General features: G+C 40.3%; 8 protein-coding genes across 14 annotated transcripts; 6 read left to right on the top strand and 2 right to left on the bottom strand.

Moving 5' to 3' along the window:
* Nucleotides 1-5: 5 nt before the first annotated feature.
* On the top strand, nt 6-6,399 carry LOC105562858 (integrin alpha-PS1). 2 transcript variants are annotated; one of them, XM_012013970.1, is made up of 17 exons: nt 6-441; nt 504-631; nt 807-851; nt 1,321-1,424; nt 1,498-1,625; nt 1,695-1,903; nt 1,972-2,176; nt 2,279-2,428; nt 2,498-2,639; nt 2,702-3,199; nt 3,450-3,681; nt 3,798-4,194; nt 4,352-4,581; nt 4,778-5,007; nt 5,325-5,419; nt 5,596-5,725; nt 5,807-6,399. In XM_012013970.1, the coding sequence occupies exons 1-17, from the start codon at nt 266-268 to the stop codon at nt 6,035-6,037; spliced, it is 3,330 nt and encodes a 1,109-aa protein (XP_011869360.1). In that variant the 5' UTR covers nt 6-265; the 3' UTR covers nt 6,038-6,399. The 2 variants fall into 2 exon arrangements, with proteins under 2 accessions (XP_011869360.1, XP_011869361.1); XM_012013971.1 differs by lacking the exon at nt 807-851.
* Nucleotides 5,931-9,792, bottom strand: LOC105562859 (post-GPI attachment to proteins factor 3). Of its 3 annotated transcripts, none has more exons than XM_012013973.1 (8): nt 9,628-9,792; nt 9,401-9,543; nt 9,185-9,337; nt 8,969-9,093; nt 8,761-8,894; nt 8,489-8,693; nt 8,249-8,394; nt 5,934-6,008 (listed from the first exon to the last, which is right to left on the bottom strand). In XM_012013973.1, the coding sequence occupies exons 1-7, from the start codon at nt 9,767-9,769 to the stop codon at nt 8,319-8,321; spliced, it is 978 nt and encodes a 325-aa protein (XP_011869363.1). In that variant the 5' UTR covers nt 9,770-9,792; the 3' UTR covers nt 5,934-6,008; nt 8,249-8,318. The 3 variants fall into 3 exon arrangements, with proteins under 3 accessions (XP_011869364.1, XP_011869363.1, XP_011869362.1); XM_012013972.1 differs by lacking the exon at nt 5,934-6,008 and adding an exon at nt 7,387-7,825; XM_012013974.1 differs by lacking the exon at nt 8,249-8,394 and having other exon boundaries at nt 5,931-6,008.
* Nucleotides 9,793-10,159: 367 nt separating this feature from the next.
* On the top strand, nt 10,160-13,024 carry LOC105562860 (differentially expressed in FDCP 6 homolog). 3 transcript variants are annotated; one of them, XM_012013976.1, is made up of 9 exons: nt 10,160-10,261; nt 10,357-10,476; nt 10,552-10,758; nt 10,819-10,934; nt 11,002-11,125; nt 11,189-11,530; nt 11,596-11,797; nt 11,882-12,037; nt 12,118-13,024. In XM_012013976.1, the coding sequence occupies exons 1-9, from the start codon at nt 10,178-10,180 to the stop codon at nt 12,366-12,368; spliced, it is 1,602 nt and encodes a 533-aa protein (XP_011869366.1). In that variant the 5' UTR covers nt 10,160-10,177; the 3' UTR covers nt 12,369-13,024. The 3 variants fall into 3 exon arrangements, with proteins under 3 accessions (XP_011869366.1, XP_011869365.1, XP_011869367.1); XM_012013975.1 differs by having other exon boundaries at nt 10,160-10,282; XM_012013977.1 differs by having other exon boundaries at nt 10,204-10,279; nt 10,356-10,476.
* A 414-nt stretch (nt 13,025-13,438) lies between these two features.
* LOC105562861 (coiled-coil domain-containing protein 65-like) lies at nt 13,439-14,861 on the top strand. Its single transcript, XM_012013978.1, has 5 exons — nt 13,439-13,526; nt 13,594-13,817; nt 13,907-14,299; nt 14,370-14,507; nt 14,574-14,861. The coding sequence occupies exons 1-5, from the start codon at nt 13,508-13,510 to the stop codon at nt 14,766-14,768; spliced, it is 969 nt and encodes a 322-aa protein (XP_011869368.1). The 5' UTR covers nt 13,439-13,507; the 3' UTR covers nt 14,769-14,861.
* A 12-nt stretch (nt 14,862-14,873) lies between these two features.
* Nucleotides 14,874-19,862, bottom strand: LOC105562862 (THO complex subunit 5 homolog). Of its 2 annotated transcripts, none has more exons than XM_012013980.1 (10): nt 19,648-19,862; nt 17,419-17,556; nt 17,133-17,347; nt 16,983-17,058; nt 16,724-16,909; nt 16,519-16,651; nt 16,203-16,442; nt 15,898-16,000; nt 15,605-15,812; nt 14,874-15,519 (listed from the first exon to the last, which is right to left on the bottom strand). In XM_012013980.1, the coding sequence occupies exons 1-10, from the start codon at nt 19,654-19,656 to the stop codon at nt 14,905-14,907; spliced, it is 1,923 nt and encodes a 640-aa protein (XP_011869370.1). In that variant the 5' UTR covers nt 19,657-19,862; the 3' UTR covers nt 14,874-14,904. The 2 variants fall into 2 exon arrangements, with proteins under 2 accessions (XP_011869370.1, XP_011869369.1); XM_012013979.1 differs by lacking the exon at nt 19,648-19,862 and adding an exon at nt 17,831-18,058.
* LOC105562863 (INO80 complex subunit B) lies at nt 18,116-19,653 on the top strand. Its single transcript, XM_012013981.1, has 5 exons — nt 18,116-18,293; nt 18,352-18,517; nt 18,607-18,790; nt 18,869-19,275; nt 19,375-19,653. Exons 1-5 carry the CDS (start codon nt 18,248-18,250, stop codon nt 19,505-19,507), a joined length of 936 nt encoding a protein of 311 aa, XP_011869371.1. The 5' UTR covers nt 18,116-18,247; the 3' UTR covers nt 19,508-19,653.
* Nucleotides 19,862-27,377, top strand: LOC105562865 (laccase). The gene is made up of 10 exons (XM_012013983.1): nt 19,862-20,095; nt 20,197-20,305; nt 20,870-20,984; nt 21,044-21,254; nt 21,721-21,890; nt 21,963-22,140; nt 26,061-26,453; nt 26,527-26,748; nt 26,808-27,026; nt 27,091-27,377. Exons 1-10 carry the CDS (start codon nt 19,882-19,884, stop codon nt 27,258-27,260), a joined length of 2,001 nt encoding a protein of 666 aa, XP_011869373.1. The 5' UTR covers nt 19,862-19,881; the 3' UTR covers nt 27,261-27,377.
* LOC105562864 lies at nt 22,171-24,345 on the top strand. The gene is made up of 2 exons (XM_012013982.1): nt 22,171-23,254; nt 23,893-24,345. Exons 1-2 carry the CDS (start codon nt 22,859-22,861, stop codon nt 24,325-24,327), a joined length of 831 nt encoding a protein of 276 aa, XP_011869372.1. The 5' UTR covers nt 22,171-22,858; the 3' UTR covers nt 24,328-24,345.

The following is a 27,377-nucleotide window of genomic DNA, read 5'->3' as shown; positions in this document are numbered from 1 at the left end:
GTGGACAGCCACCGAAGACACGCGAGCACACGCGAGTCCCAGCGAGTCCCAGCGAGTCCGCTCGAGCTCGAGCTCGTGAAAGTACGCCCGCGGCCCGATGCGTGGGTGGATAGTGCGTTTTCAAAAATGTAGAAAGAGTACTCGCGCGAGAGGAGAGTGACGACGGTGATGACGAAGCGTGGTATGCGATAGACACCGGGTTTCCCAGGGCTTGCACGTGCTGAGCTGAGCTGAGAAAAGAGGAGAGCCGCCCGACCAGATAGAAATGGAGACGAGCGCCTTACTCTGGATTATAGCTTTGAGTGCGTGCGTCACGCACGCCTTTAATCTCGAACCACGAATACCTGTTGTCAAAAGGGGCCTGCAGGGCTCCTACTTTGGCTACTCCGTAGCCGAGCATATAGAGATCGAGAACCACTCGTTATCGAAATCGACCAGTTGGTGAGTGCCTTTAGCCTCTTCATTCTTTATATGTATATATACATGTATCCCCTCCTCGACAGGATGCTCATCGGCGCACCCTTGGATCAAAATCGACAACCGGGTACAAACAGATCGGGAGCGTTGTGGCAATGCCCGCTGAGTACATATACAACGGATTGTATTCAAGTTATTACCGATGGACGGTTGAGTATGTCTTATATATTACATTTCATACTGTGCTCTCTAGTATCTTTCATCGTCTACGTCCAAATTTACTCATTTACAATCTATGTAATCTAATATATTTGTCTAGTACACGATACTTTTACTTTCATATTATATAATAAGATGCTTTTTTGTTAAATTATGGTTCGGTAAACCAGTGGACGATGGTCTACTATACAGATCATACGAATCGTACGGTTCAAGTAAGTGTACAAACTTTCGCAGAGTCTTTGCAGAATGAATTGAATGAAGAGTTTTTACCAATGGTTTGCCATTCGAGTTGCATATGTCTTTCCTAAGTAAGAGAATAGTATTACATAAAATAATGAGAAAGCATGCGCATCGAAGCTTGCTCTTGTTCGAAGCAACATAGGGATATCTCCCCGAGGATGATTAATACCAATTAATTGTTTACAGCACTTTTGTGTTACACGAATGCAGACTGACACAGACATTTCTGCTTTGACTAACATAGTTTCTCGCTAATTTATTTATTATTGCGATTGTGCAATGGTTTAGTTATTCAGATTTATGTTTATGCGCATGGTCACTACAATATGCCAAAGAAATTTTACAATAATTTCAAGTTACTTGACCATTTTTATCATAGACATTATACACGTAAGCGAAAACGATATACGATAGCTCTACACGTGTGAAAACTTTTTCCAGATTTGGAATCGGACGATTTAATACCTCCGGGGAATGACGAAATAAAAGATAACCAATGGTTAGGAGTTACTGTACGTAGTCAAGGAGTAGGAGGTAAAGTAATGGTGAGTGAAAAAACAGTTGTGGGAAATGTCTAAATTAACAGTCCCGTGATGCGCAAATTTCATTGACTTTCAGGTATGCGCGCACCGCCATATCGTTAAAACAGCCGATTCTCAGTGGGGTCAAGGCCAATGTTACATATTATCACAGGATTTAAAGTACGACGATTTGAAAAAGCCATGCTCTGGAAAACCTACCAACAAGTAATATAAACAACATGATTCTTTCAGACTTCTTACTATTTCCTGCTAAACTCCATTTACATCTTTTAGAGCCCACGAGCAGTTTGGTTACTGTCAGGCCGGGACCAGCGGTTTATTAACTGCTGAAGATCGTGTAGTGATTGGTACGCCAGGACCACATACTTGGAGAGGGACTCTTTATCTATTCACTATTTCCGATGAATTTTTAACCAGGGACAATACAGTTTATAACGCGCCAATGCAAGATTTCTCGCCTGTTAATAAATACAGCTATCTAGGTGAGTGGTCTTGTTAAAAAGAAATTTTCATCTTACTAATGTAATACTACATTTACCTGTTGTCATAGGAATGTCCGTGGCCGTTGGAAACTTCTTTGGCAAGGATTTGGCTTATGCGGCGGGTGCGCCCCGTTCTAATGGCACGGGCCAAGTAGTGTTGTTCACTAGGCGTGATTTCAAGCCGGACATGGATGTTGCTCTTGTTTTGGACGGCGAACAATTCGCCTCGAGCTATGGATACGAAATCGCATCGGCAGATGTAAACGGAGACAAGTAAAACAACATTTATTACAAGATTATTGTGCTAACATGCTAACATGCTAACATGTACATCTTGCTCATTTTACTTATACACGTTAATACGAATTGTTGTAGAGTTACTGATTTGATCGTGGCAGCACCGTTTTATTTCAATAAAGCCGAGGGCGGAGCTGTCTATGTTTATACAGCGCTAGATGTATGCAGAACCACCAAAGATAACGAGAGGTGTTTGCCTGTCAAGCTCGTTGGTCACGAGGAATCAAGGTTTAGTACATTTTTACATCCATACTCGAGTGAATATTAAAAATAGTTAATAAAACAAATTGCCAATAGATTCGGATTCGCACTGACAAATTTGGGTGATTTGAACAAGGATGGATACGAAGATATCGCAATTGGTGCTCCATACGAGGGGAAAGGAACAGTTTATATTTATCTAGGTTCCAAGAATGGCATTAAGAAAACACCGTCACAGGTAATACATTTTTCTTTTATTCATGTCTTAATGTCTTATTAATTTTCTCGTTGTGTTATCAGATCATTCATGCTGAAGATATGCCTACGCCACTGAAAACACTTGGTTACTCGTTAAGCGGCGGAACCGACATGGACAACAATGGTTATACGGATCTCTTGATCGGAGCATACGAGAATGATGCAGTTGTACTTCTCCGTTCCAAGAAAATAATCGACATCACTACTTCTATACGCCATGCGAACAAGGATGGAATATATCAGGATACGATAGAGCCTATCGATCCCAACAGAATTGGATGTTTGGCCGATCTAAATTCAAATTATACATGCTTCGCATTTGAGGCCTGCTGCAAGACGGAATCGCTAGGGAAAGAAGATTATATGCAAAACCTAAGATTAAACTACTACATCGAAGCAGAGACCTACACTGGAACGAAAAAATTCTCCAGAGTTTGGTTCGCCGTCAGTGGTAACGCACGTCCTCATTACCTCAATCGAACAGTCACCTTGGATAGTACAAAGTTGATGCACTGCCAAAAGGAAATTGTCTATCTAAAGGTAAAGTTAAATCATACCATATTTTATGTTGTTTCTGTAATTTCGTATTTTTTTTTATATTTTTGTACAACTAAAACATCATAGATTTCGCTCATGATGGAAAAGATGAAATAATTTTTATGGTTATTAGCCGTGTGACAACTTATTTAACCAGAGTTAAATTCTTATATACAAAAATTAAGTGATCCCATCTTTACGTATGCTTCCTTGGAAGATGTACAATTATTTAATAGAAATGTTTAACACACAGGAGAATACACGCGACATTCAAACTCCCATCAAATTCCGTCTGAATTATTCGCTGATACAAGAAGAGCCAGTCATGCCTCTCGAAGGTGCTCCCTTGCCCGACATGAAAAATTATCCAATACTGAATCAACAAGAAGCCGCACGTGTATTCGAAGCTGTCTTTCAAAAGGATTGTGGAAATAACGACATTTGCGAGAGTGATTTGCAAGTGATAGCTAAACTGAATTTATCAGGTAGGTTTTTCTTTCATATTATTATAACAAAATTGTTACAATATATATATATTTCTCCAGAACTAGTGTGAGGAAATTTTTAATAAAACAGTTAACGAATCTCTTTATTGTATTAGCTTCCTCCATAAAGCCGGACTTTTACGAGCTGTTTTTGGGCGAGAGAGAAGAGATAGTTGTGGAAGCGAATGTGGCAAACATTGGCGAGTCTGCATACGAGGCTCAACTGTTTATCGTTCACTCACCGAATTTAAACTACATCGCCAGTAAAAGCAACGATTCCGTCATCTGTAATTTGTACAACGCTACTATAGTATCGTGCTCTATTGGCAATCCGTTCAAAAAGGATAAAGCGGTGGACATACAAGTGAGATTCGATCCCAAGGGTCTCGAAGACAATGAATCGCAATTGAGTTTTACAATTTTCGCAAATTCCACCTCGAAGGAAGTGAAAGAGAAGCAACCCATTCTGCTGCAAGCTACAGTGTTAAAACGCGCCGAGCTCTCGATTAAAGGGTAATATTATTACGTTTCGTTATTTTTATGTCCGTTTTGTGCGTGGGGCAAAAAGATATGTCTTTTTCACAAGCTTCTCTCGCAAAACATTGAATAAAAAAAGTTGTACTTGCGTGACACACACTATGTTTATCGTCATACATGTATGTGCTTGTAGAAGCGCGAAAACTCAGTGGGCGTTCTACGGTGGCCCCGTAGTTGGAGAATCCGCGATAAAACACTTGAATGAAGTAGGACCGAAGGTGTCGCACATTTACGAAGTATTTAACGAAGGTCCATGGAAAGTCAGCACTGTGGAGGTTCGCATTTCATGGCCTTACGAGGTCGCGAACGACAAAACGCACGGCAAGTGGCTGCTCTATATGGAAGAGATGCCGACTATACAAGGTAATAAGACAGTAAATACTCTGCACCATTTCAAAAATATGTCATAAGTAATGTTGTTTTATTCTGACATTTCGATTCCAGGAAATATTTATGGAATATAGTGAATTAAATGTAATGTACTGAAAATATTTAATCCCCAAGTATAGTATAAAAGTTAAATTTTCACTATGTCTAACGTATACGTAAAATTATTTAGCTCTAGGAGATGGTGAATGTATATTACCACCAGGACATGTAGTTAATCCATTAAAACTACAAGATAATACCAACTTGGATGATATCGATAGCATTATACAATCTTCAACTCCATCGACAATTTTGTACAACCATACTAATCACATAAGAACAACGCGAGATACAGAAAAAGTTGTAAATACGCGAACAATTGTCGACAAGGATGGACATCGGCATCGTGTCGTTGCAATGGTAGGTCATCACTTGCGATAGTTCGTTCATTTAATTGACTCTAAAACAAGTCAAGTTAAAATAAACTCATTCAAGGTACAATTAGAACAATCAGGACTCTGATTGTGAGACTAAATGTAGGTAAATTTATAAATCCTTGATAAATACAGATTGATTCAAAGTTGTATGATGTAAATTATTCCGAGTACACACAAAAATTAATTGCGAAATAAAATATGTAGTTAAAATCTAAAAAGCTTTTCCGCGGATTCTATGTCTAGGACATTTTGATAATGAAACGTTTTATGGAATATTGATCGAAAGATCTTACATTACAGAATTGTAAAGCTGGCACAGCAAAATGTTTCGACATTGTATGCTATATATACAACTTGCAGAGGAAACAGGAAGCCATCATAACTGTTAAAGCAAGGTAACAATAGATTGTAATTTGATTTATTAATTGCAATATGCATTTATTCTTTTATAAAAAATATACTGAAGATCGTAACAGTTTATTATATTAACAGTAAGTCATAGCATCTTTCCCTAGACAATTGGATAATTTTAACATTGTGGAGCATGTAATACTTGAAGAAATGATTTCAGACTTTGGAATTCTACTTTAGTCGAAGATTATCCAAAAGTGGACATGGTTAAAATAGGTTCCAATGCTAGGATAGTTATACCTTCGACAATTGTGATACAGCAAGAGAACTTGAAGGATGATTACGCAATTGTAAGCATATTTTATAAACAGAAAATTACATGGGAAAAGCATTACGATAAAAGACGTTCAATTTTTCATATTGTTATATAGGCCGAGACAATTGCTTATCCAGATCTATTGGATCAGCAAGAAGCCGAGCCTGTACCAGTGTGGATATATATAGTGGCCGCAGTAGCCGGCATGCTATTATTCATTTTACTTACATTGATATTGAGAAAACTTGGATTCTTTAAGAGGCGGCGACCAGATCCGACCCTATCTGGAAATCTTGAGAAGCACAGAGATGATAATCCTGAAAATGAAGCATTGTTCAAACATTAAACAATCGAAATTAAAACATAAAAATGTGAGAATATAAAAACACGTCAAATAAATTGACACGATTACTTAAGATTAAGTACTTATGGCGAAGAAGATGAAAAAGTATACAAGTTTACATACACAATTTAGTTGACACGTTTTATACTTTCTGAATTTGGGATGCATATTTTCTATGCATAAGCAGCTAAGTACGCGAAGATTGATAAAATAGTTTGTGATATCGTTATACTAAACATTGCATTTTATGCGACAAATTTTTCAAGAAGAATAATTCTTGGATGGTATCTCCGAATGAATGTGTGTGTGTGTGTGTATGTATACCAGGGTTGGGAAAGTTACTTAATAAAAGTATCTAGTTACAGTTGCAGTTTTTCGCTAAAAATCTAACTACAGTTACAGTTTACAAGTTACCAATTCTGAAAAGTAACGAATCGTTACTTTGCAGTACTTTTTTTCCAATGAACATAAAAATATTAAATCTGCATTCCTAATGCTATCTGTGGAGGTTGAAAATATATATAAAGTAACTATTAAATTAGTTACTAGTTGTCGAAAAAATGTAACTGGGTTAAGTTACAGATGGAGAGAAAGTAACAAAGTTGGAGTTACAAAAAAAAATGAAGTAACTGTTCGTTACAAGTAACAAGTTATTACTTAACCCTGATGTATAGACAGGCGTCATAAATGCCTTAACGTTTATTATCTTTTGTCAAAGGAAAAACGCACATCGTGTTTATACATTTATAAATCACAACTGTCATAGTGAGGAAACAAGCAACACAAAGCAATAATTGAAAAGTAGCTTTCAACATGCATTGTATCTGAAAGATAAAACTAAACGAAGAATGAAATTTATTCCATGCTAAGTTTTTATGGAGGCATTTTTATATAATTTTGCTATATGCTAGTTTTAAATATAATATTATAAAGAAACATTTGTTTTAAATGAATAAATGTAATATAAACATGTTAAACAATATCCAGTGATTGTTAAGGCATTTGTAATACCTATACTATTGTACAATGAGATAGTCGTTTATATCTGATAGAAAGTATATAATATGTAGCTATTATTAGTTTGTTCATACTTTATTCGTGTCATTACATAAATATAAAATAACATTGATATGATGGGAGGGAAATGAATTAAATTTATAATAAAAGTTATTTTCTTCGTTCTAACATTGAAATTGAAACAATTATATACATATATAAACACATACGCGCATATATATATATACAATTTTATATACATGTATTTTTATTTTAAAGGCTGATTTTTTCCTACAATTTAAATTAAAAGAGAATAAAATTGTTAAAACGGCAGGGTGTAAAACGAAATGACTTGTACAATCGAATACAATAGTTTTAATGCATTACTACGTATGTACGTATCACATACTAGAACAATGTTTCATGGTACTTTTTAACGTTTACTTAAAAATGTTCATCTAGCAGTTTCAAACTTTGATGCATCAAGTCTTACATATGAACAATTAGTATTGTATAAAATTTGATAGTATTTTGTACAGAGTAAATGAAATTTGATCAATACATATAATCAAGACATGAATTATCTTCTATTAACATTTTTTGTCATATTTTGTAGATTTTTATTCATTATAATCTTGTAAAGGAAAGAAATCATTCCGCCGCACATGATAAATTTCTATGTATTATATATAGAATTTAAAACTGTAAGAAAGAAAGACTTTGCATAACTACAATGTCATATTTATATTTAATGGACTGTTAAATCTGCATATTTTCTGCAAAGGTTATACTGCCCTAAAAAAGGAGAGAAAACAACAAAGTTTTATATACATATACGTATAATTATAAATGTAAAATTTTCTTTATTAATATCTAGTTATATTTTATTATTATTTTATATAAAATTTTTTTAGTAATGTTACATGCGATGAATTTTATATTTGTCTGTAACGAATAGATTCGACATATATGCATTTCATTAATAATAATGAAATAAAATTTTATTATTCTAAAATACAGTTTGTATTTCTTCGATGAAACCTCTTGTATTTGAGAATAAAGAAAATACCGAAATACACTCGACAAGTCAAATATGTATAATAAAAGACTGCAATTTTTACAATTAGTTTTGTGAGAAATTTCCTGTAATATTTTGATTTGTAAATTTAGGAATATTCTACCTGAAAATTGAAATTGATATTTGTATTTTGATCTTACCCGAAATATTGACAAAGTTGTGCAGGACGAAGGTCATAGACTGGCAGCAATATGCGTTATTAAAAAAAAATCACCTATGATAATCAGAATCTAAAAGTGTTTTGTCGTAGTATCTTTTCAGATAACGGCAATCTGTGATCATAAACCTGTAGAACATGGATAAGGACGTAATTGTTTTTAATGATTGAAGAGTATACAATGATTGTTTATAATATTATATAACTGCATATGTGTAATTACCTGTATAACAATATCGTTAAGGGAACTGTGCTGGCATGCCACAAGGAGTGAGCATCAAATATCCAGAAAAGGGGAGGAAAATCTGCCAATTCGAGGAGAGTCACGAGAATAGTCAATATGTTGAACCAAGCGATCAAGTAGACGTAAGGCAACTTTGTACGATTTAAGTACCACCACAGCATCGTTATCGCGACAGTCGTTAAGCCTAAAGTCGCAAAAGGTTCAGCTTTACAATAGAGTTGTATTCCAGTGAGATGTGCGATAAAACTTACCCATCGCTACATTAAGCATCATATTATAACCATAATTAATTCTGCCTGACCATAAATGTGATAAATGCATACACAAAATGACCAGATACCCGCAAGTTATTGTAACGGTTGCTCTATTCGTTTTGTTCGTTATCCTAAAAATAATAAACCAAGATTTAAAGTGAATTTTTATGTAGGTAGGGAAAAAAAAAAGTATTATGCCTATTACCTTAAAAGCATACAGTATAAGAGTGTAAGTACCATGCTAAACGCACAAGAATAATCCATAGCTTCTGTAAATGGCCAGTCCCGCGAATGAAATACGGTTGACCAGAACCAGCCGTTTAGGCATATCTACAACAAAGTTGAATCTTGCCAAAAATTAATGGGAAATTTGCAAAATGAATAATTTGAATGTGAAAAATGTTGGAAAGACTGAACTTACAATACTGAAATACGTCCAAGCGTAGAACATGGGATTGGATCGATCTATCCTTGTTTTAAATTTTCGATACATAATCCAGTGAGCAGAAAAGTTTAATATGGAGAATAGAACCGAAGCCGGCTCTTGACATCCAAACAGCCGGATGAATGGCCACTGTGATGAGAATAATTACAAGTGTCATGAGACAGAAGAGATAACAATAAAAGTTTTGCTTACTTTTCCATGAAACTGTGGTATCTTGAAACCATAAGATACAAAGTAGTCAACGGTCCTCCATGTGCAAATATAACTGCAATCTTCCTTGCAAGACCAGCGTAACAAGATTAACGATAAAGAAGGCCGTTGCTTAAAATCCGTTTCTACAAGACACGCATCGTGTAGTTGAAAATTGCATTGGATCTTTGATAAAAGAAGGTTTTCTATATAGCGCAAAAGATGATTACCATCTATGCAGTTGTTAATGCGACACAGCTGTAGACATTGGTTGTATACTTGCGACTTGTCACCTATCGAAGCAAGCACAACTGTATTTCCGACGAGACAAAGTTGCAAAGTGAAGAAAAGAGTCGACGTCGACTTTGACATGTCGACTCCAACTGCTACCAGACCGGCCGCTGACGGTACGAAAGTAACGAAAGAAAGCAACAAAGGCGCTTGGTTATGGGTTATGGCAAGTGTAGAAAGTGCAAGTATACATGTGCGCGTGTGTGCGTAATGCGTCATCCTTGGCTTGGCAATGATAGGCGGCATACGAGCTGAACGCAAGTTGCAAGCAGTTGCAAGTTGGAAGGGTGACTAGCGAGAGTGGCGAGAAGGAAGAGACACACGCCATTTCTATCAATATTCGCGTAGCGGCCATTTAGACACATTTAGAGACGAGAGATAAATATTATGCGTTGGCTCCTCGAGGCGCGACAGATGAATATCCGTCGGAGAGCAAGCTGAGCAACAACAACAACACCTGTTGCCGCGCCGGCCAAGCGATATTCAGCGATGGCCCACTTGCTGAAAAACCTCACCAACAGTATCTGGCATGCGTTTCACGCGTTACAGGCCAGCAACGATGCCAGCAACACGGTAGCCAAGTCCAAGTTGAAGGTGAGGGCGACTCGAAGAAAGCCCCTTTCGATCGATAATATTTCTACTATTAATAATAATAATACTGTCGACAGGTACTGACGGCCAACATCGGTACCACCATGGATCTGTACGGCGTTGAGAAAGGTCTCGAGCATTACCGGAGTACGCAGAGTTTAACGTTCGAGCAGTACATCTATTATTTGCAGAAAGAAGTAACATCTCTCATTTCTTTCGCTATTCACAATGACACTTGATAGTGCAACCAATTCAACATTTATTCTCTATAGGTCTTCTCCTCCATAACCGACGCTACTTCTGTCCAAACGTTGAAGGCACTGGAAGAAGGGATAGATGAGATTTGCTGGCTAGTTTGTAAAAAGCTCTACCTCGAGAGATCCCATCCGGTCTTTGATGATCACAGTGTTTACCAGTTGTTCCGAATTTACTGTCTGCTGGCCGAGACCGAGTCGGATACAGATACGGATTCTTATACGGTTGGTAAAGAAATGTTTGCAATTGGATATCTGACCGAGTGTAGCTTTCGTCACACGCAGGTAATAATGCACAGCGACGAGGTAGCACGAATCGCCTCCCATCTAGTAATGTCCTTGGGTCTGCAGTGGGACGCGGCAGATTTCTCCGCTCTGTCAGCGGCCATCGAGATATTTAGGTAACTTATTTCTAATCTCTTACAAGGATAACAATGCCATCTGCTTACGACAAGTTTCTTTGCCAAGGTTTTCCACCTTTCTCGCGGTTTTGGAATCCAAGTATAGCGGCGGTAACACATTGGACGCTATAGCGTTGACGGAGGCGATAGACGATCTCTACCAGATTTACGTGGAGAATGTAGTGAAAAAGGTAAAGGTTTCATCTCTCTAATGTACCAACTTGAGGACTTTTTCTTGACAAACATTACTGCAGGGCTACTTGATGAAAAAAGGCTTTCTGCTGCCAACGTTACGGTACTTTTGGTTCGTGCTACGTCCCGGTGAATTGGCATATTACAAAGATCCCCAGCAAAAAGAGCCGTCCGGATTAATACTGCTGAATGCCAATTGCTGGGCCGATACTCTGACCAACGGTGGAAAGCCCGATAGAAGGTTCGTGCTTAGCACCCCCGAACATAGATGCATAGAGCTAGTGGCAGAGGATCACAAAGGCAGACTGCAGTGGCTCGCGGCATTGCAAACGGCGATTCAGCATTCGGGCGAGAAAATTGGCTACCAGAGAAGTTTGGCCAATCAAAGGAGATCCTCGCGACAAGTGAGTAGAAAGGAGTGTATTAAGTCTTTAATTTACTTATTTAACTACGTGTCGCTGCCCGCCAGGCTACTAAACAGGAGAGAGAGGAGACCAAGCTGGAATTACAACACGAAAGGCAGGCTAGAATCGCTGCCGAGATACAAGCTCGGAAATTGGAAACTCTGTCCAAGGAGGAAGGTGCTAAGGTTCAACAACTGGAAGATGTCAAACAAAAGCTAGAATTACTGCTGCAAGAAGAAAAACAGGCTCTACGTGACGAGGAAATAGGTAACGTTGTATTTCATTTTTATCGCGCGTCGCGCCTTTTTCCTAACTCTTCTAGTACAATTTAAATATACGCAAATGTTGCAGTGCGAAATTTACAAGCGAGAGTATTGCGCGAAGAATGGGAAAAGAGAGAACAATTGGAAAGATTGCAGCAGGAGCAACAGGAATTGCTGGAGATGGAGAAGATGAAGAGAATGGAATTTGAACGGATGCAGAAAAAGAACGAGCAGCAGCTGCAAGGTACATAGACGAGTTACTTTATTTACCCTTATCTTGATTTCTATCGTTTGAATTTCTCCAGACTTTTAATTTGCATTCAGACGCCGAACTACGACTCCAACAGCTGGAAGCGGAGAGGGAGCAATTGGATTCCGAGTTGCGCACTGCGCGCGAAAAGGTGAAACGTGCCGAGGAGGCTCAACTTTTACTAGAGACACAAATCGTGACGCGTCCCTTGAGAGGAGGCGAGAGGATTCGACGTACTCAGAGCTTTATACCCACTACGAAAGAGCGGCCGTTGTCTGTAGAGAAAATTGACAGCAGACCTATGACATTGCAGAAGAATATATGACAGAGCGACTAAAAGATCGACACCTGAAATGCATTTAAGTCTTCCACCAAATAGAGTAACACAAAGAGCCTATAGAATCTACTGTACGTTATGTTGTGTTTTCGCGACGAATGCGAGATAATTCTATGCGAGCTTCGAATTCGATAGTTCCTTAATGCCTTGCTTCATTCGCGATCTTAGCCAAAAAGTATTTAGCATTGCATGTACAAAGTTTGTATACGCAAATTTCCATTCCTCATTATCTCGAGAATGTCATCTTTATCTCGTGGTCAATATTTCCACCTGACACGTATATAAATGTCATATACATGTATATTTTTTCTCTCACAGAACGTATTATCATAGAGTAAGATAAGATTTAATACCAAGTATTTAAGTAGTTAATCATGTTGAAATATTTTTGTAAAATGTAATAAAAATTCCGTAATATTTTATTCGAGTCGAATTGATGCAATTGAAATGAGATGCAGTTTTTATATATTTACATATAAAATACTACAACATATTATATAATATATTCGTACGCGTACCAAGTCTGTTATTGATCAAACACATGCTCCATGTGGAGCTGACCTCAACAGTTTTACTGTTGCTATAGCCCTGTATTCCGAATGAAACAGTTGTATCTTGTTAAGAATAAACAATTTGACGAGTAATTTGCAACGGTATAAAACTTTTTATTCGCCGAGAAATATGCCGAAGAAAAAGAAGGGAAAGGGAAGCAAGTTGGCTCGCATGAGCGACGAGGAACGCGCTCGCTACTTGCAGCACCGAGCCGAATTGGAGCTAGAGGCCAAACGTCGTAAGCAACAGTTAATTGCAGCTTTTACCAAGGTATATCCAGCAAAAGTAAAACAAAGTAGAAATGTAATACAATTTTGTAACGAACCAATGTCGAAAAGTAGAACAAGCTGAAACACGAGGAAGCGTTCTCGCGATTAAACACTGCCAAGATCAATGAACAATGGCGATATATTTTACGACGAATAAAATGCAAACAACTTTACGAAGATGTGAAATATCTTTGGAATAATTTCGATCGTCTGACCAAGACGAAAGATCTCGTGATACGGCGTTTACATAGCGAGCTCGAAGCAGCCGATGTGGATCACAGAAGACTACAAGAGGCCCACGTTCAAATGATGGACCTAACAATTGGTAGCTAGCTCGTGTCTCTTTGTAAACCCATACTATCGTACAGCTATTATTACAATTATTAATATAGGAAGATACAAGGAGAAATGCGTCCATCTGCACGAGTCCTTCGCACACGAACGCAACCTTGTCGTTTCGAACGAGACCAACGAATTAAGTAGAATACGAAAGAATTTGGAAGAGCACTGCCATCAATTGCACAATATAATTTTTGGCCAAGACAAGGGAATAGAAAGTGTATTGACGCAAACGAAAATCCAGAATGCCGTTAATACTTGTGGCATCGTATATTTGGTAAGGATATTTTGCTCACCTTTGTATTTTATGTACGACAGATATTAATCAATCAATTAATCATTCTTTCGCGATTGAAAATACTTCAGAAGGAAGACTCGTTGTCGCGTTTGGTGCATTACGTTTCCAGTGAGGTCGAACAATTGTGGCGACAGCTTAACGAAACGATAGTCAAATACGAGAAAGATACAGGAGACAAGAGAAAACAGTACGAGTACTTGAAGGAGCAAGATGACGCTCATCGTGCAGACGTGGCGCACTATCCAAAGTTGCAAACACAGTTACAAAGCATGATTAAGAGCCTGAAGCAGGACACGCATACGTTGTCGCAGAAAAGGCAGCAGAGTATAAACGAACTGAACGATAGGATTGTGCGTATGAGGAAGAAAATGTCAGGTTTCAGACAGATATTTTCCATGAATCAAGTGCTCGACACTACCCAGCTCAAGAAATTGACAATCATTAGCGCTAGCGTTCTGAAAGTAAAATTATCAATTATCTCAAATTGGATTGAATATTTAAAAGAGCATTAAATACTTGTTTGGTTTGCAGGAACTACAGAGGACTTCAGAAAAAGGTTCGGCGTTACTGTCCTTGCTGAAAATGTGTTCAAATTTGGAGCCGTTCTCGCTGACTGTAGAAAAGTACACTTTACGCGATACAGGTTCCAGAAGAGCTTTCACGAGTTGCGTAGGTATACATAGGTTTCGAGTGCGAAACAATATTCCCAGTTTTATTAGACAAGACTATTTGCAGATGTCGGAACCGTTTGACAAACTGGACAGGTTTTGGGCACTGTTCAACCACATTAAATCGGATAATTTCCTCATGAAAAAGGAATGCGACAAGCTGTCTTTCGAAAACAAACAATTGAGAAACACCCTGCGCACATATCTCTTAACTGTTTCTAGAGTTCCAGCTGCACGGCCACTTACATCTATTCCTGTATAATAAATAGATTTACTTGGAATAAATCGATAAGAGAAAAGAGATATCGTTTAAATTGAAAAATTAAAATGAATCCTTAAAAATAAAACGTTAAATAATTGAAAAGAATAATTGTGGATGATGGATAATTTATTAAATTTCAACGATGAGTGAATATGCCTCCTCCCAACGACAAATATTTGTACGGTCGAGCGCGAGTGCGTCCTCGTACAGGGTAGAAGAATATCTTTTCCTTCGGCGCCATACTCTCAGTCTCTAGATAAATGTCGAAGCATGCTCTCAGCCGTTGTATCTGCGCCGTCAACGTCGGGGACTTGGTCCACATGACGTTGACTTCCCTCTCGATATCTCTGATGATATCGGCAGACGCCGGCACCGTTGGACTGACGCTTATGCTAAATACCGGTGCTATCTTTGGGTAGTCTGGTTTGATAGCGATCCTGGCGACGAGTTCGCTACTGCCACGACGAAGTACAGCCTCGTAAAATATGTCTACGGACAGCACTAATCCTCGTTGATAAAATTCCGGCGAAGCGACGTAATTCGAGTAACTTTTCCAGGTCATAGTCGTGAATCGATGCAATGACGTTGAGATTTTCTGCGGCACGGGATCCGTCGTACTAATAAAGATTGGCAGATTGCCGGATTCTAGTTGCCGTATTTCCATACATAGGTCCAGCCTCGCTTTTATGCGCCGTTTAATCTCCTTTAACACACTCTCCACACAGTCTTGTGCCAATTCTTGACTTGTATGCTACAAATGAAAATGATGGCAACTATTGCTGGCCGGAAGAGATTGGTGTCTTAATAATTTCTCTGCAAAACAAAAAATTGCCTACCTTTTGTTGCTGTTCGCTCACGTCGCACGCGACAAAGTGTAGACCAGCCATTCTTTGGGCCCATCTATAAGGGACGCCTAGTCCCAAAGATGAAAAGGATCCCAAGTTATGCCGCGACAGCTGATACTGATTGGCGGGATTTGGACTCTCCAATCCTAAATCCCGTGGGTACAATTCGCGAAGAACCGACTCGGAAACTAGCATGTCTCTGTTAATAAAATGACGACTTGAAAAGCTTATCTCAAATTTAGCAAGGCAAAGAAAAGATTTTCAATCTTTTCAATTTTACATACCCAGCACTAATACCTCCCAAGTCTTCCGTTTCGAGTTTCGATTCTACCGTGACTACCTTTAAATGTATCATGTAATAAAAGTGAAGCGTCAGCCTCGTCTCGTCTGAAAAGTTAAATTTCGCAATAAAATTTCCCTCCCCTCTCTCAAGATGTTAAAAAGTTGAATTAAAGTGGAAGGGTTGCATAGTGCGCACACCAAGCCTTCTTGTTTAATATACATGTTCGAAAAGTATTTAGCTAAAGAAATGGATATAGGATATAGGAATGCTGTACAGATCATTTCTGTAGATTGTTGTACATCTCACTTTTTAACGTGATAACTATTTTGACGTGCAACGGATGTCGCTGCAATAACTTGGACCGCTTCTCTTCTTGTCTGGCTTCCCGGGATATTCTGTGATGTCTTTTCTTATGCACAGGCATTTCTTCCACGAGACTCTCCGACTGATTCTCAAGATCTGAGTCAGAGTCTTGTAAACCGTCATGGTTGTTTGCGCGTCTTGCTTCATCCTCGTCTCCTTCCACTTTGACTAACAATGTACTGTCTACAAGATATTTTCCATATCACAATCGCAGATCGCAGAAATGTATTTTCGCAATGTTTATGTGAATAAATAATACCGTAAGCATCCCTGTAAGCAGAAGCCTTGGCATACAAGACATAGAGAGGCGACGCAAGTAACGAAGCCTTTTGATGCTCCTGGCGAATCTTGTCCAACGGCAGTCCAAGGCTCTCTTGTAGCGGTTTGCTCGCCTGAGCATATGAGAATTACGTTTAGTAGGCACGCCCCAATTGTACAGGAATACTTTGTACACTATTTCTTACTTCCAATATAGATCGCAGTTGTGGCGCAAGATTGTCCAAGCGAGTCTGTTTCGTTTCGATACTCGACGCTACGGCCTTTTTACTCTCCGTCAATTCGTCGCACAATGCCGCCAGTTGCTTTCGCTGCGTCAATTCCCATTCCAAACGAGCCAGTCTCAATTGATGAGGATTACTCTTTGTTACTTCCTAAGATACATATATGCATTGCAAAGAAAAAAGTCAATTTGTTATTGTACAAAACTTGTGTTTCTTTACATACAGGTCGCGAGATACTTTCTGGAGCGTCTTTATAAAATTCCTCTTCCGAAACGAGTTCTATCAATTCATCTTTGGATCTGAAAGAAATGAAATTTGATGGTTGAACTTGATGGTTGAAAGAGAGATTTTGCGGAAAGATTAAGGAAATTACTTGAATTGAAGACATTTAATGACTTCCTTCTTCAAATGCATCACTTCGTACAATAGATTCTGTAAGTGCAGATGTCTGCTATCGACGCTACACTTTGCAGCCACTAGAGAGTCACGTGCAGATTTGGTACGGAACTTTTCCATGCGATTTAGTTTCTTTAGTTCTATAAAAGCCAAGGACGTTTGAATTTGCAGCTCGCGAATCTCATCCTTGACCTAAAACGTACGATTCGATAAGTTTCAGGCAATACGAAAGTTGGCATAGTAATTGCATAAACGTTACAAACATTAGAGTCCCCACTGGATTTCAATTTAGCTATTTTCGTCATCGCTGCTCGAATATCGTCGCAAGTTAGCAAAAAGCATTCGGAATCATCCTCGGACGATCTCTCGATAGCTTCCTTCTCTTCGTAACTGATTATTGTCTGAGACGAGACAAAAGTTGAACGGAATTGAACGGAGTTGAACGGAGTTGAACGGAGTTGAACAGAGTTGACGGAGGCAGAAAGGGGGAAAAAATCTAATGGTAATTTCACTCGTAATCGAAAGCAACTTAACCTAACCTAAAGTGTTAACGAACATGTACTACATACTCTCGGCGCATCTTTGAAAAGTGAGAGATCTGAAGCGATAATAGCGAAAATGTATAGGATCTTTCCTGTAATTGAAAAATGAAATGAAAAACAAACAAGTTTCTACCTTGTATATATCTCCGTCTTTCATCGACGCTGTTCCGCTACTTGTATTTACAGACTTCCTCCTTTTTTTCGCATTATCCGATTCATTCTCCTTACCCATTTTTCACATAAAATAAAAATGGTCTTTCGTTGAAGTAAATCCTTGTCTGTGATAGCAATATTTTTGCTGTGATTAACGATCTTAACGATGAAACGACGCGTCCGCGAATGTGTGACGATGCGATTGCGGCAAAGTTCTGCACTCGGCGAGTGCACACCGACACCGTGACACTGCTGGCCTGGCAGCTGACCTGGCAGCTGACCTGACCACTGCATGTTTTGCTAAACGCAAAATTACGACAAATTTCCTAACCTTGCTAAACTTCCGAGTGATTTCCTTACATCCTAAAATTACATCCAATCTTGAGTGTGAAATCAAATGGGTAAGCCAAGAGACGTGGGTACGGAAGAGGAGATCAATTTAGGTAATTTTCTACGCAATTATCTACTTTGAGAGATTCTTTATATCAATTGTATTTTCAGATACAAGCGATGTCTCGCCGCAGAAACGGCATAAGAAACATAAACATAAAAAGCACAAGAAGAAGAAGCTCATGCATGACGACAGCGACGCCTTTGTCGAAATTTCAAGCGACGCTGATCGGAAGAAGAGCTTCAGAATCAAAATGAAAAAGGAAGATGAACGGAGGTATCTTATATACCATATATAATGTCGGATGGACTGTTGTCCGAGTGACGGCCAGAGATGGCCAAGAATTGTACAAAATTATTTTCCAGTTTGGATAAACGTGAAAAGGTATTGAAGACGTGCGCTTTCAACACAGCTACGATAAGCACTGCACCGTCTCCAAAAGCAACTACGAAGAAAAAAATTCCCAAAGGTAACAGAGGCAAAGATAGTGGGACCAGCAGCGAGGAAGAAAGATGGCTCGACGCTATCGAATCTGGTAAACTGGAGGAGGTATTTTTCCTCAAATGTTTAGTATACGTCTAACATTTGCTAATGAGAAATAATGAAATGAAATACCTTTTGTCGTAGGTTGACGACGAATTGAAAAAAATTAAGCCAAAAGATCCCAAGCTAATGACAGCACGACAGAGGGCAATGTTTGAAAGGAAAACCGACACGGAGCCGAATCCAGGTGTCGAACAACTAATGTCCTTACCTACTGGTTACAAAGAAAAAGTCATGACTGCGGAAGCTATACAGAAGGCTGCTCTAAAGTCTCTGAAACGGAAACAGCTCGCGGATGAAAAGAGAGAAAAGGATAAGAAAAAGACAATGGAAAGATTGCTTAAGAAACAAGAATCTAAAGCGTCCAAAGTTATCAGCAAGGGAAAACTATCCAAGCGACAAGTACCGTTAGTAACGTATCGTTTAACGATCGAAGGAAGTTCTATATCTTTTCCGCCCGGTGAAAATTTTCCACTTTCTCCTGCCAGAGAGTATGACAAAATTCTTTATTATTACCTGTATTATTACCTGTACTATTACCTGTAATATTACCTGTAGTGACGTTAATTCTTGCCAATTCTACGTTTCAGGAAAAGCCCGCCAAAACAAATCCTCTGCGGGATAAAAGAGTGTAAAAATCTCAAGAGATATTCGTGTTCGAAAACTGGAGTACCACTGTGCAGTTTAAAGTGTTACAAAGCCAATCTTAATTTAACCAGGTAAATAGTGTAAACACTAAGAATTTCTTCGAACTTTAATTAAAAGTAAGTTTTGCGAGCGCGCGCACACATGCGACTAATATAGGCCATACAAGTATTACTTAGATATAGTTGCAAGTTTATGTGTAAATAAAAATCTCTTACCATGGACATTGACTTTCGTCAACTTGTTTGATTTGCTGGAAAGAAGAAAGAACCGATCTCTCTTCTCATTTCGAAAATTGATGCACGTTGTTATTTGTTGAATGATGTAAACGCGATAAAGCTGTTTACGCGAGCGTGACGTAACGAATGCACCTTTGTGAAAAGAACAAGTAAGAAGCAGGCTTTCCCCGAATTGTACTACTTTATAGCGTAGCCTAGGCCTTGCTTTCACCCATGTCCACTTCCATAGCTACTGCCTGCAAGTGCAAAGCCGCTTACCGCACCGAGTCGGTCGTCGGCTTAGATTCGCACAGGATCGCTCAAACTTATGTACGTGTACGTGTCCGATCAACCCAGATATTCTGGGCCACCATGTCGTGCCTTTGTCATTGCATTATAGTTTTCATATTCATTTCCTATTCAATTTCGGTGACTCTTGAGACTGTTGGTGAGTGTGAAATTACCGTCCATTCCCTGATATATATATATTTTTTTTTATTCTGCAAAAGTAAAATGGTTACTGGACTACTAAACAATTTTCTCTTTAAGAAAAATTAGACGGTTATCACGAATGTGCGCGTCCTTGCTCCGACGAGTCATCTTTGAGAAAAACGTGCGTCTATCATTTCTTTATCACGGAATCGCACGGTGCAACAAGGTGAGCTAACAAAAGTTACAAGTTGTGTATTTTTTTTTTACAAAGCAATGATTTGAATTTATTTGTAAATTCTTGGATGGGCTGATAAAATTTTTTAATAAGAAGCGAGATCCAAATGTGTTATTGAAAATAGGCACGATCAGAATACAAAGGAAGAAAGCGTTGTCGTCTCTTCCGATTCCGAAAATGCAGCGGATTCGCGGTGTCGGGTCGCGACTCGTGCAACCTGTTGGGTTTGAGATACCGCTCGATTACCCATACAATTACATACACGTGTGTTACGTGTTCGCCGGAAGCGGCTGATAATGGCCGGATAAACTTTGTCGCGCTTTCCCATCGACTCTGAAATTTCTTTCGATCGTTTCAACATATTCCAACATCTAGATTTAATCTAAAATTTCACTCGATGCTCGCGTGTAAAGGCTTTTAATGATCTATGCGGCGCTTTCGATTGTATTAATATAGATAATGATAAAAGAAAAAAGAAAAGAGGTAAAAGTTTCTACGAGATCTGGTAGAAGAGAGAGAAATAATTGAATGCACTCTTAATTTGATAATTGGCAGTTTCTACAAGGGATTGAACGAGAGCAAAGGTGAGAGCTTTCGCGAGTGCGCGAATGCTACCGTGGGAAAGAGCCTTTTGGCGATTAACGGGAAAAGTCCGGGACCAGCTATACAAGTGAGTATTGAGCATATAATGCAACTGAGCAACTATCCTAATCGTGTTACGTGTGATAGATATGTCTCGGTGACACGCTAGAGGTTCTCGTTCACAACAAGTTGGGAAGCGACGAGCTGGCTTTCCACTGGCACGGAATCCGGCAAAAGGACTCGAATCACATGGATGGGGTGCCTATGATAACGCAGTGTCCTATTTTGCCCTTCAGTGGCTTTCGCTACAAGATAAACCCCGAGAGCACGGGAACGTACTTTTACCATGCTCATTCAGGTAACGAAATATAACGGTATATAACAAATAGTACAAGGGATTACGCAGTCCGTGAGATAAAATTTAGCGAAACGATCGTAATACATTGACCGGTACGGGTCAACTCTGTTAACAAGTCTACCTATTAGCACGCGATAGGTCGCATAGGTAGCAAAAAGGAAAATCGGAGGAGAAATTGTGCGCAAACTCCAATTGTCACGGTTGCGAGTCGACTCGCCCGATTTTGACTCGGCCGTCTACGCCGTAGAAGCCCGTTCTACCCGGCGCTCGCGCATCAAGAGAAGCAGGATCGATAACGTCCGTGGTCTCGAAAGAGAGCAGGAATCGTCCGCTTCTCTCGCGCGAATCAAGTCTACTCTTGAAAATTGTATAAATTGCGTAACTCGCAACCCGCGATCAGTCGAGAGCGCGTAGAATCTCGCGCGTAGAACCTTACGAGTGAGAGAAATAAAATGGAGACCATTAGTCTTGCAGCAGGGCGACGGGGTGTACGGGTCGTTGACAGTACGAGGAGCATGGGACGAGGACCTCGGTCTGGAAAGGACGCTCGTCCTGTCGTCGAGGCCGGCGACTCCGCTGACGCGGCACGCGAGCCTCGAGCCACCTACGCCGGGCGAGCTCCTCGTAAACGGCCAGGTATATCCAGACACAGGACTCCGAGGCCACATCTTCAAATTTACAATTTCGTATTTCATTCATTTTTTCTAGGCGCGTCAGGTACTCGTGCGGGTCGAGCGTGAATCTCGCTATTTGCTACGCCTCATTAATGCAAACGCTCACGATTGCCCCATCTTACTGTCCGTCCATGGGCATTCGCTTCGAATACTCGCTGCTGACGGCAACCCTGTGCAATCGATGACGGCCACGCGTGTCGTTCTATTCCCAGGTACGTTTACATTTTCAGTCGAGTTGTTGCTGTTACTTGGTTGCGAGAGCAACCATTTTTTTCAACCAGTAAAAGAAAAGGAAGGATCCACCCAGCGCACGTATATATTTTATATATCGCACGTGCTGCAAACGAGCTATTCCAAGTAGGACTGTAGATTTTACGAGTACGGTACCAAAGATATTCTGGCGCCTCAAAGAGATGAAATGGAGCGCATACGCGCTTTGTCCCCGCGTCGTTGATTCCAATCGATCTCTCGCACATGCTCCAATCGCATTATTGCACGAGGATGAAAATTTGGAAAAATGCTGGACGTGGTTTAACGAGGAGCGAGAAGAATGTGAAGAGCTCGAGGGAAATCCCTCCTTCCCTCCCCGTTGCCGTCTAGCGTCGACGGCGACAACGACATTAACAGGCTCCGATATCGGATAACGTGGATGTGAGAGGATGTGGACGAGCGCGAACGTTCGCGCAGACTCGGCCGTCTTCGTCCTCCCGGCGGGGTATCCGCAAAGAGAAATAAAGAAAGGAAGGCGAAGCGAGAAGCGCGCGCGAGCCCCGTGCAAAAATCATTAAAACGCGTGCTCGTTTCGCGACTGCGGCCCACGCGTTGATTCCGGCCCGCCGTGATTTATTAGCGAGAGGGCTAGCGCGCGCGCGCGCGCGCGCTCCAGGCAGGCTCCCTGCTCAACGTCTCACCCTGAGGTGAGAATCCCTCATGTACAGCCAGCACGGGCTTTGGGACGGTTTCGGCAGCAGCGGTGCCAGTGGCACGCGCGCCGGTATGGAGTGGACCCGCGACAAGACCCTCGAGCTGCTACGCGAGTATCAACAGCGACGCGTCCTCTGGGACTGGAACGCCCGAGGCTATCGGGACCGTGCGAAGCGCAAGCGAGCCATCCAGGAGTTGGCCGAAATTCTCTCCTGCAACACTCTCGAGGTCGAGAAGAAGATCACCAATCTCAAATGCCAATACTCTCGGGAGGTGCACAAGATACAAAACAGCCGCGAAGCTGCCACCGGTCCGGACGACGTGTACGTCTCCAAGTGGTTCGCCTTCAAAGCCATGCAGTTCCTACAATTCGGCACGCGTAGATACAGCAAACGGAAGAAGGTAGAATCACCTCTCGTAATTATATCACATGGCCAAATTCTAAACGTAGATACTTGTATAAATTTGCAAGGAAGAATTGAAACCTCCATCATTCGAAGATACTCGGCTGTAATAGTGCTTCGCGACGAGGAATAATGAACTGGGATCTCGAGCCCCCTGTACGCGTCGCTGGTCGAGATAAATATTCCATTGGCCCGTGGCGACGCGTCTCACGTCCACTTGGTTTTCTCATTTCATTCAATTTGCATGCATGCACGAAATCCCTCGAAAACTTGATTCGAATAACATACGTACACAATACGAGCACTTTTATCGTAGCGATGAGAGATTCCCAAGTTTCACGAGAGAAAATCAATACGCGTGAAAGTCTCTCTCTCTCTCTCTCTCTCCCTCGGAGATCGGAGCGTGAGATTGGGATCGAGTCGTGCGAACGCGATACGATTGGATACGCTCCTAATTCGATTGTGCATTAGTCGAGTAATTAGTCAAAGGCGTTACTTTGAGAGAGAGAGAGAGAGAGAGAAAACTGACGATGAGACAAGGAGAAAAGCGCACGAGTTCTTTTTATCGCTCTTATATACCTGTACCAGAGCGATAGAAAGATGAAATTCCTGATCCAACCTGATCCCTTTTCGCAGAAAGTTGAAGAGGAACCGAAACTACAAGAAGAGTATCTCGTGAGCGACATCGATCCAGAAAGTATAACATTCATGAATTGCAACGAAGAGACAAACGGCTCCGGTAGCGGTTCCTTCAACGCTTCGCTGAGCGAGGACGCCGAAGAGTCCTCGTCGTCCAGTCTGAAGGCAATGGAGCTGTACAATGGTTCTTTGCCGAGCCAGCACAGTTCACCGGCCGATCTCGACGAATCCGGACAGATGAAACTTGAAGCTCGCGCACCGGACGCGAAAGAGCGAAAAAGAACCAAGGAGGAGTTTGCCAAGTTTGGCGAGAGTATCGCCGTGCAGCTCGCCGAAATCCCAGACTCGTACTCGAGGTCGGTCGCCAAACTCAGGATCAACCAAATCCTCTTCGAGGCAGAGATCGGAATTTACGCGCAAACGCATCGCTAATGACGCTATCTATCGAGTGCCGCAGCGAAAAGAAAGAAAAATCTTGCATTTCCAACAACTCTTTCGGACGATATTCTTTCAGTTATTATGTCAAGTTATTCGAGGACTCAAACGTGATGACGCGTGTGCAATACGAAAGGCCAATCCGAATGTGTCGTATTACCAGCCGGACGCTCTAAAGACTGACTCGATAATCAAGACTGTACGGATTTTCATTCTACTTGTCTTTATGCGTATGTGTGCGTTCGACAGAAGAGCCGCTGATACGATCAAGCTATTCCATTGATTAATTGAAATGACTTTATTCTCTATGATTCCCAATATCATTTCGAACGCAGCGCTAATGCGGTGAGACATTAATGCGAATGGAGACGAGAGACTTTTGGTTTCTAACCACGAGGATAATGCGTGTTACTACACACAAGTACAGATGCGGATAGACGCAACTATTTCAATTTCCTCAAAGCGCAATACTAATCGTTGATAACTCGATGTAGATCAGTAAATAGTTAGTCTTTAACGTTAAGACTTTCAATGTCCACGATAACCCAAGATCTGATTAGCCTCTAACGATACATAACGTACAGGTCTAGAAATTTTCAACAATTTCATGTTAATGGAATGAAACCAAGTGCACTTGATTATGACCCATTTTTATCTTAAGCAAAAAAACGCAAAGGCATTTTGTAACTGATAGAGTAAAGGGTATCATGACACATGTTTTCTACTCAGTTTTTCAAGTTCAATCACGTTCCGTTTGTTTTACATTACTTCTTCCTTTTATGAGGAATATTATCTGTTATTGAGGTTGACTAGAGTTTGTCGCTGTTTTTTTTATTTACTTTTCGTTTAGTTTCGCTGACTCACCTTTTCGGTTAACAGCTCGCAAAAAAACGGTCTGAATCGAGCGAAAGTCGCCAACCTGTGTTCATCTTACTCACGGTCGCGAAAGCAGCACTCGTATCACTTTTCATTTTTTTTTTTGGTGCTTTTTCGTTAATTAAATGTACCGCTGAAAATAAGTAGTATTTTTCCGTTATTTGCTCAAGATAAAAGATGGGTCATATCTAAAAATTCTGACGTGATGGGAGAAAACGGAGGCCAGATTCGAATTCAGTGAGCAAAATTACATAAAGCGCACTTGGTTTCATTCCATTAACATGATAACCTTGCAGACCTGTGTAATTTCCCTCTTTGATCTATAAATACGAAAGTGAATTATTATACCTAGCGAATCAAACATACATTATAATACTTGTATCGATTTAACAGTATGTCGACGTTCTATTGTTTCAAATACATAAGATCCCCTTCAACTGCTTGCGAAGCGATATCACAACTTTCTTCAAAGATTAATACTAGTATAGTGAAAATGTGAATAGGGAGATTTGAGTATCAACTTGGAAAAATTCCAAGTAAAACCAACAATCCGCGACTTGGAAACAATTTGTTGTTATTGCTGGTCGATTCGAGTATTCTTCATCGTTTGTAGCGAAACTCACGTTAATTAAATTCATAGCCTCCGCAATGATTTCGATATATTTTTTAGGTAAACCTTATATTTTATATACATATATTGTATATATACACGTGTTGAAATTTGTACATTTTTGTTCAATAAAAATGATAGCGTTAATTGGTCGTTGTTACCATTAAAGCGCGGCGCCTTCGAGGTTGCTTTAGCTGCGTTCGATTTCGATTCGATGATAAAACTACATGGGATTTGTTTTCAGGCGAAAGACTCGACGGCGTTCTAACGGCTGAAGGAGCAATCGGCAAGTACGTCCTCGATATTCAGGGTCTTGGAGAATGTCGCAATTTACGTCAAGAGGCATATATTTTGTACAAAGACGCCAAACTGGATTCACGCGCGATAAGGACTGCGGACAACTTGGACGAAGAGTCGTTGAAAATTGCCGAAAGTGGCCATCACTGTCATAGAATATCGGAAAAGGTCATTTGTTCTTTGGACCTCAAGAGTCTGTCGAAAGTGCCGGAATTGGAAGAAAAAGCGGATGAAACCATCTACGTGCCCTTCGACACAAACACTTTGGCGTTCTTTACGGACGAGATGACGGACTATTCCTACAAATTTTACACGCCGCAATATTATCCAGCTTACTTGAGTAAGAAAAATGTTTAGATGAGTTTTGCACTCGTCGAGTCCATAATGATATATTATACCGAGAGAAATTTCAGGTGTAAAGAAAGGCGCGATAGGAATAGCGCAGATCAACGGCATGTCTTTCAAGTATCCGCCATCTCCGATACTATCGCAGCCAGAAAATACCTTGGAGAAGTCGGTCTGCTCCCTCGACGAACGGTCTAGCGAATGTGCCGCGACACCGTTATTTTGCGAGTGTCTGCAATTGCTCCAAGTTCCACCGCGAAAAACAATCGAAATGATATTAATAAACCAAGGTAATTGTCCAAGTATTCTTTCAATGATATGCTAAAAGAATGAGATATATCTTTCCTAGGCTTTGGAGGCAATGCGTCTTACACGTTTCATTTGCATGGTTACAATGCCAGTATTATTGGCCGAGAGAGTTTCGAGCGGTCTGTTACCAAAGATGAAATTGTATCTTTGGACCTGAGTGGGAAGCTACGTCGAAATCTGGTCAATCCAGCGCGAAAAGATACTTTTGTCATACCAAATAAAGGTTACATTATTCTTCGCTTCTACACCGACAATTTAGGTAAAGAGATTTTAGATCTGTCCTCGCTAGAAATGAGTCTGCTACATCTACGTCTACTTACCAGGATATTGGCTGTGGGAAGCGAGAAGTACCGCTTTATATCCTCCGCTACTCGGCCCTGGAATGCAATTTCTAATGAGAGTAGGTTCTCGGCGAAACTTGCCGCTTGTACCCATCGACTTTCCTAGCTGCGGCAATAACAAGGGCATGGATCTCTTATTCGAAAGATCATAAATATCTCCAATTAGATTTTACCCTCTTTTGTCTTGCACACAACAATTTCTCTCTTATTTCATTGAGTATAATGTATATATAAGCGAAAGATGTGATTTATAATAAAGAGTTTATCGA

This window comes from Vollenhovia emeryi, unplaced genomic scaffold (genome assembly GCF_000949405.1).
Source record: "Vollenhovia emeryi isolate VEMERY1.0 unplaced genomic scaffold, V.emery_V1.0 DF939183.1, whole genome shotgun sequence".
In the NCBI taxonomy this organism is placed as follows: Eukaryota; Metazoa; Arthropoda; class Insecta; order Hymenoptera; family Formicidae; genus Vollenhovia; species Vollenhovia emeryi.
This window is presented reverse-complemented; position numbering and strand designations above follow the sequence as displayed.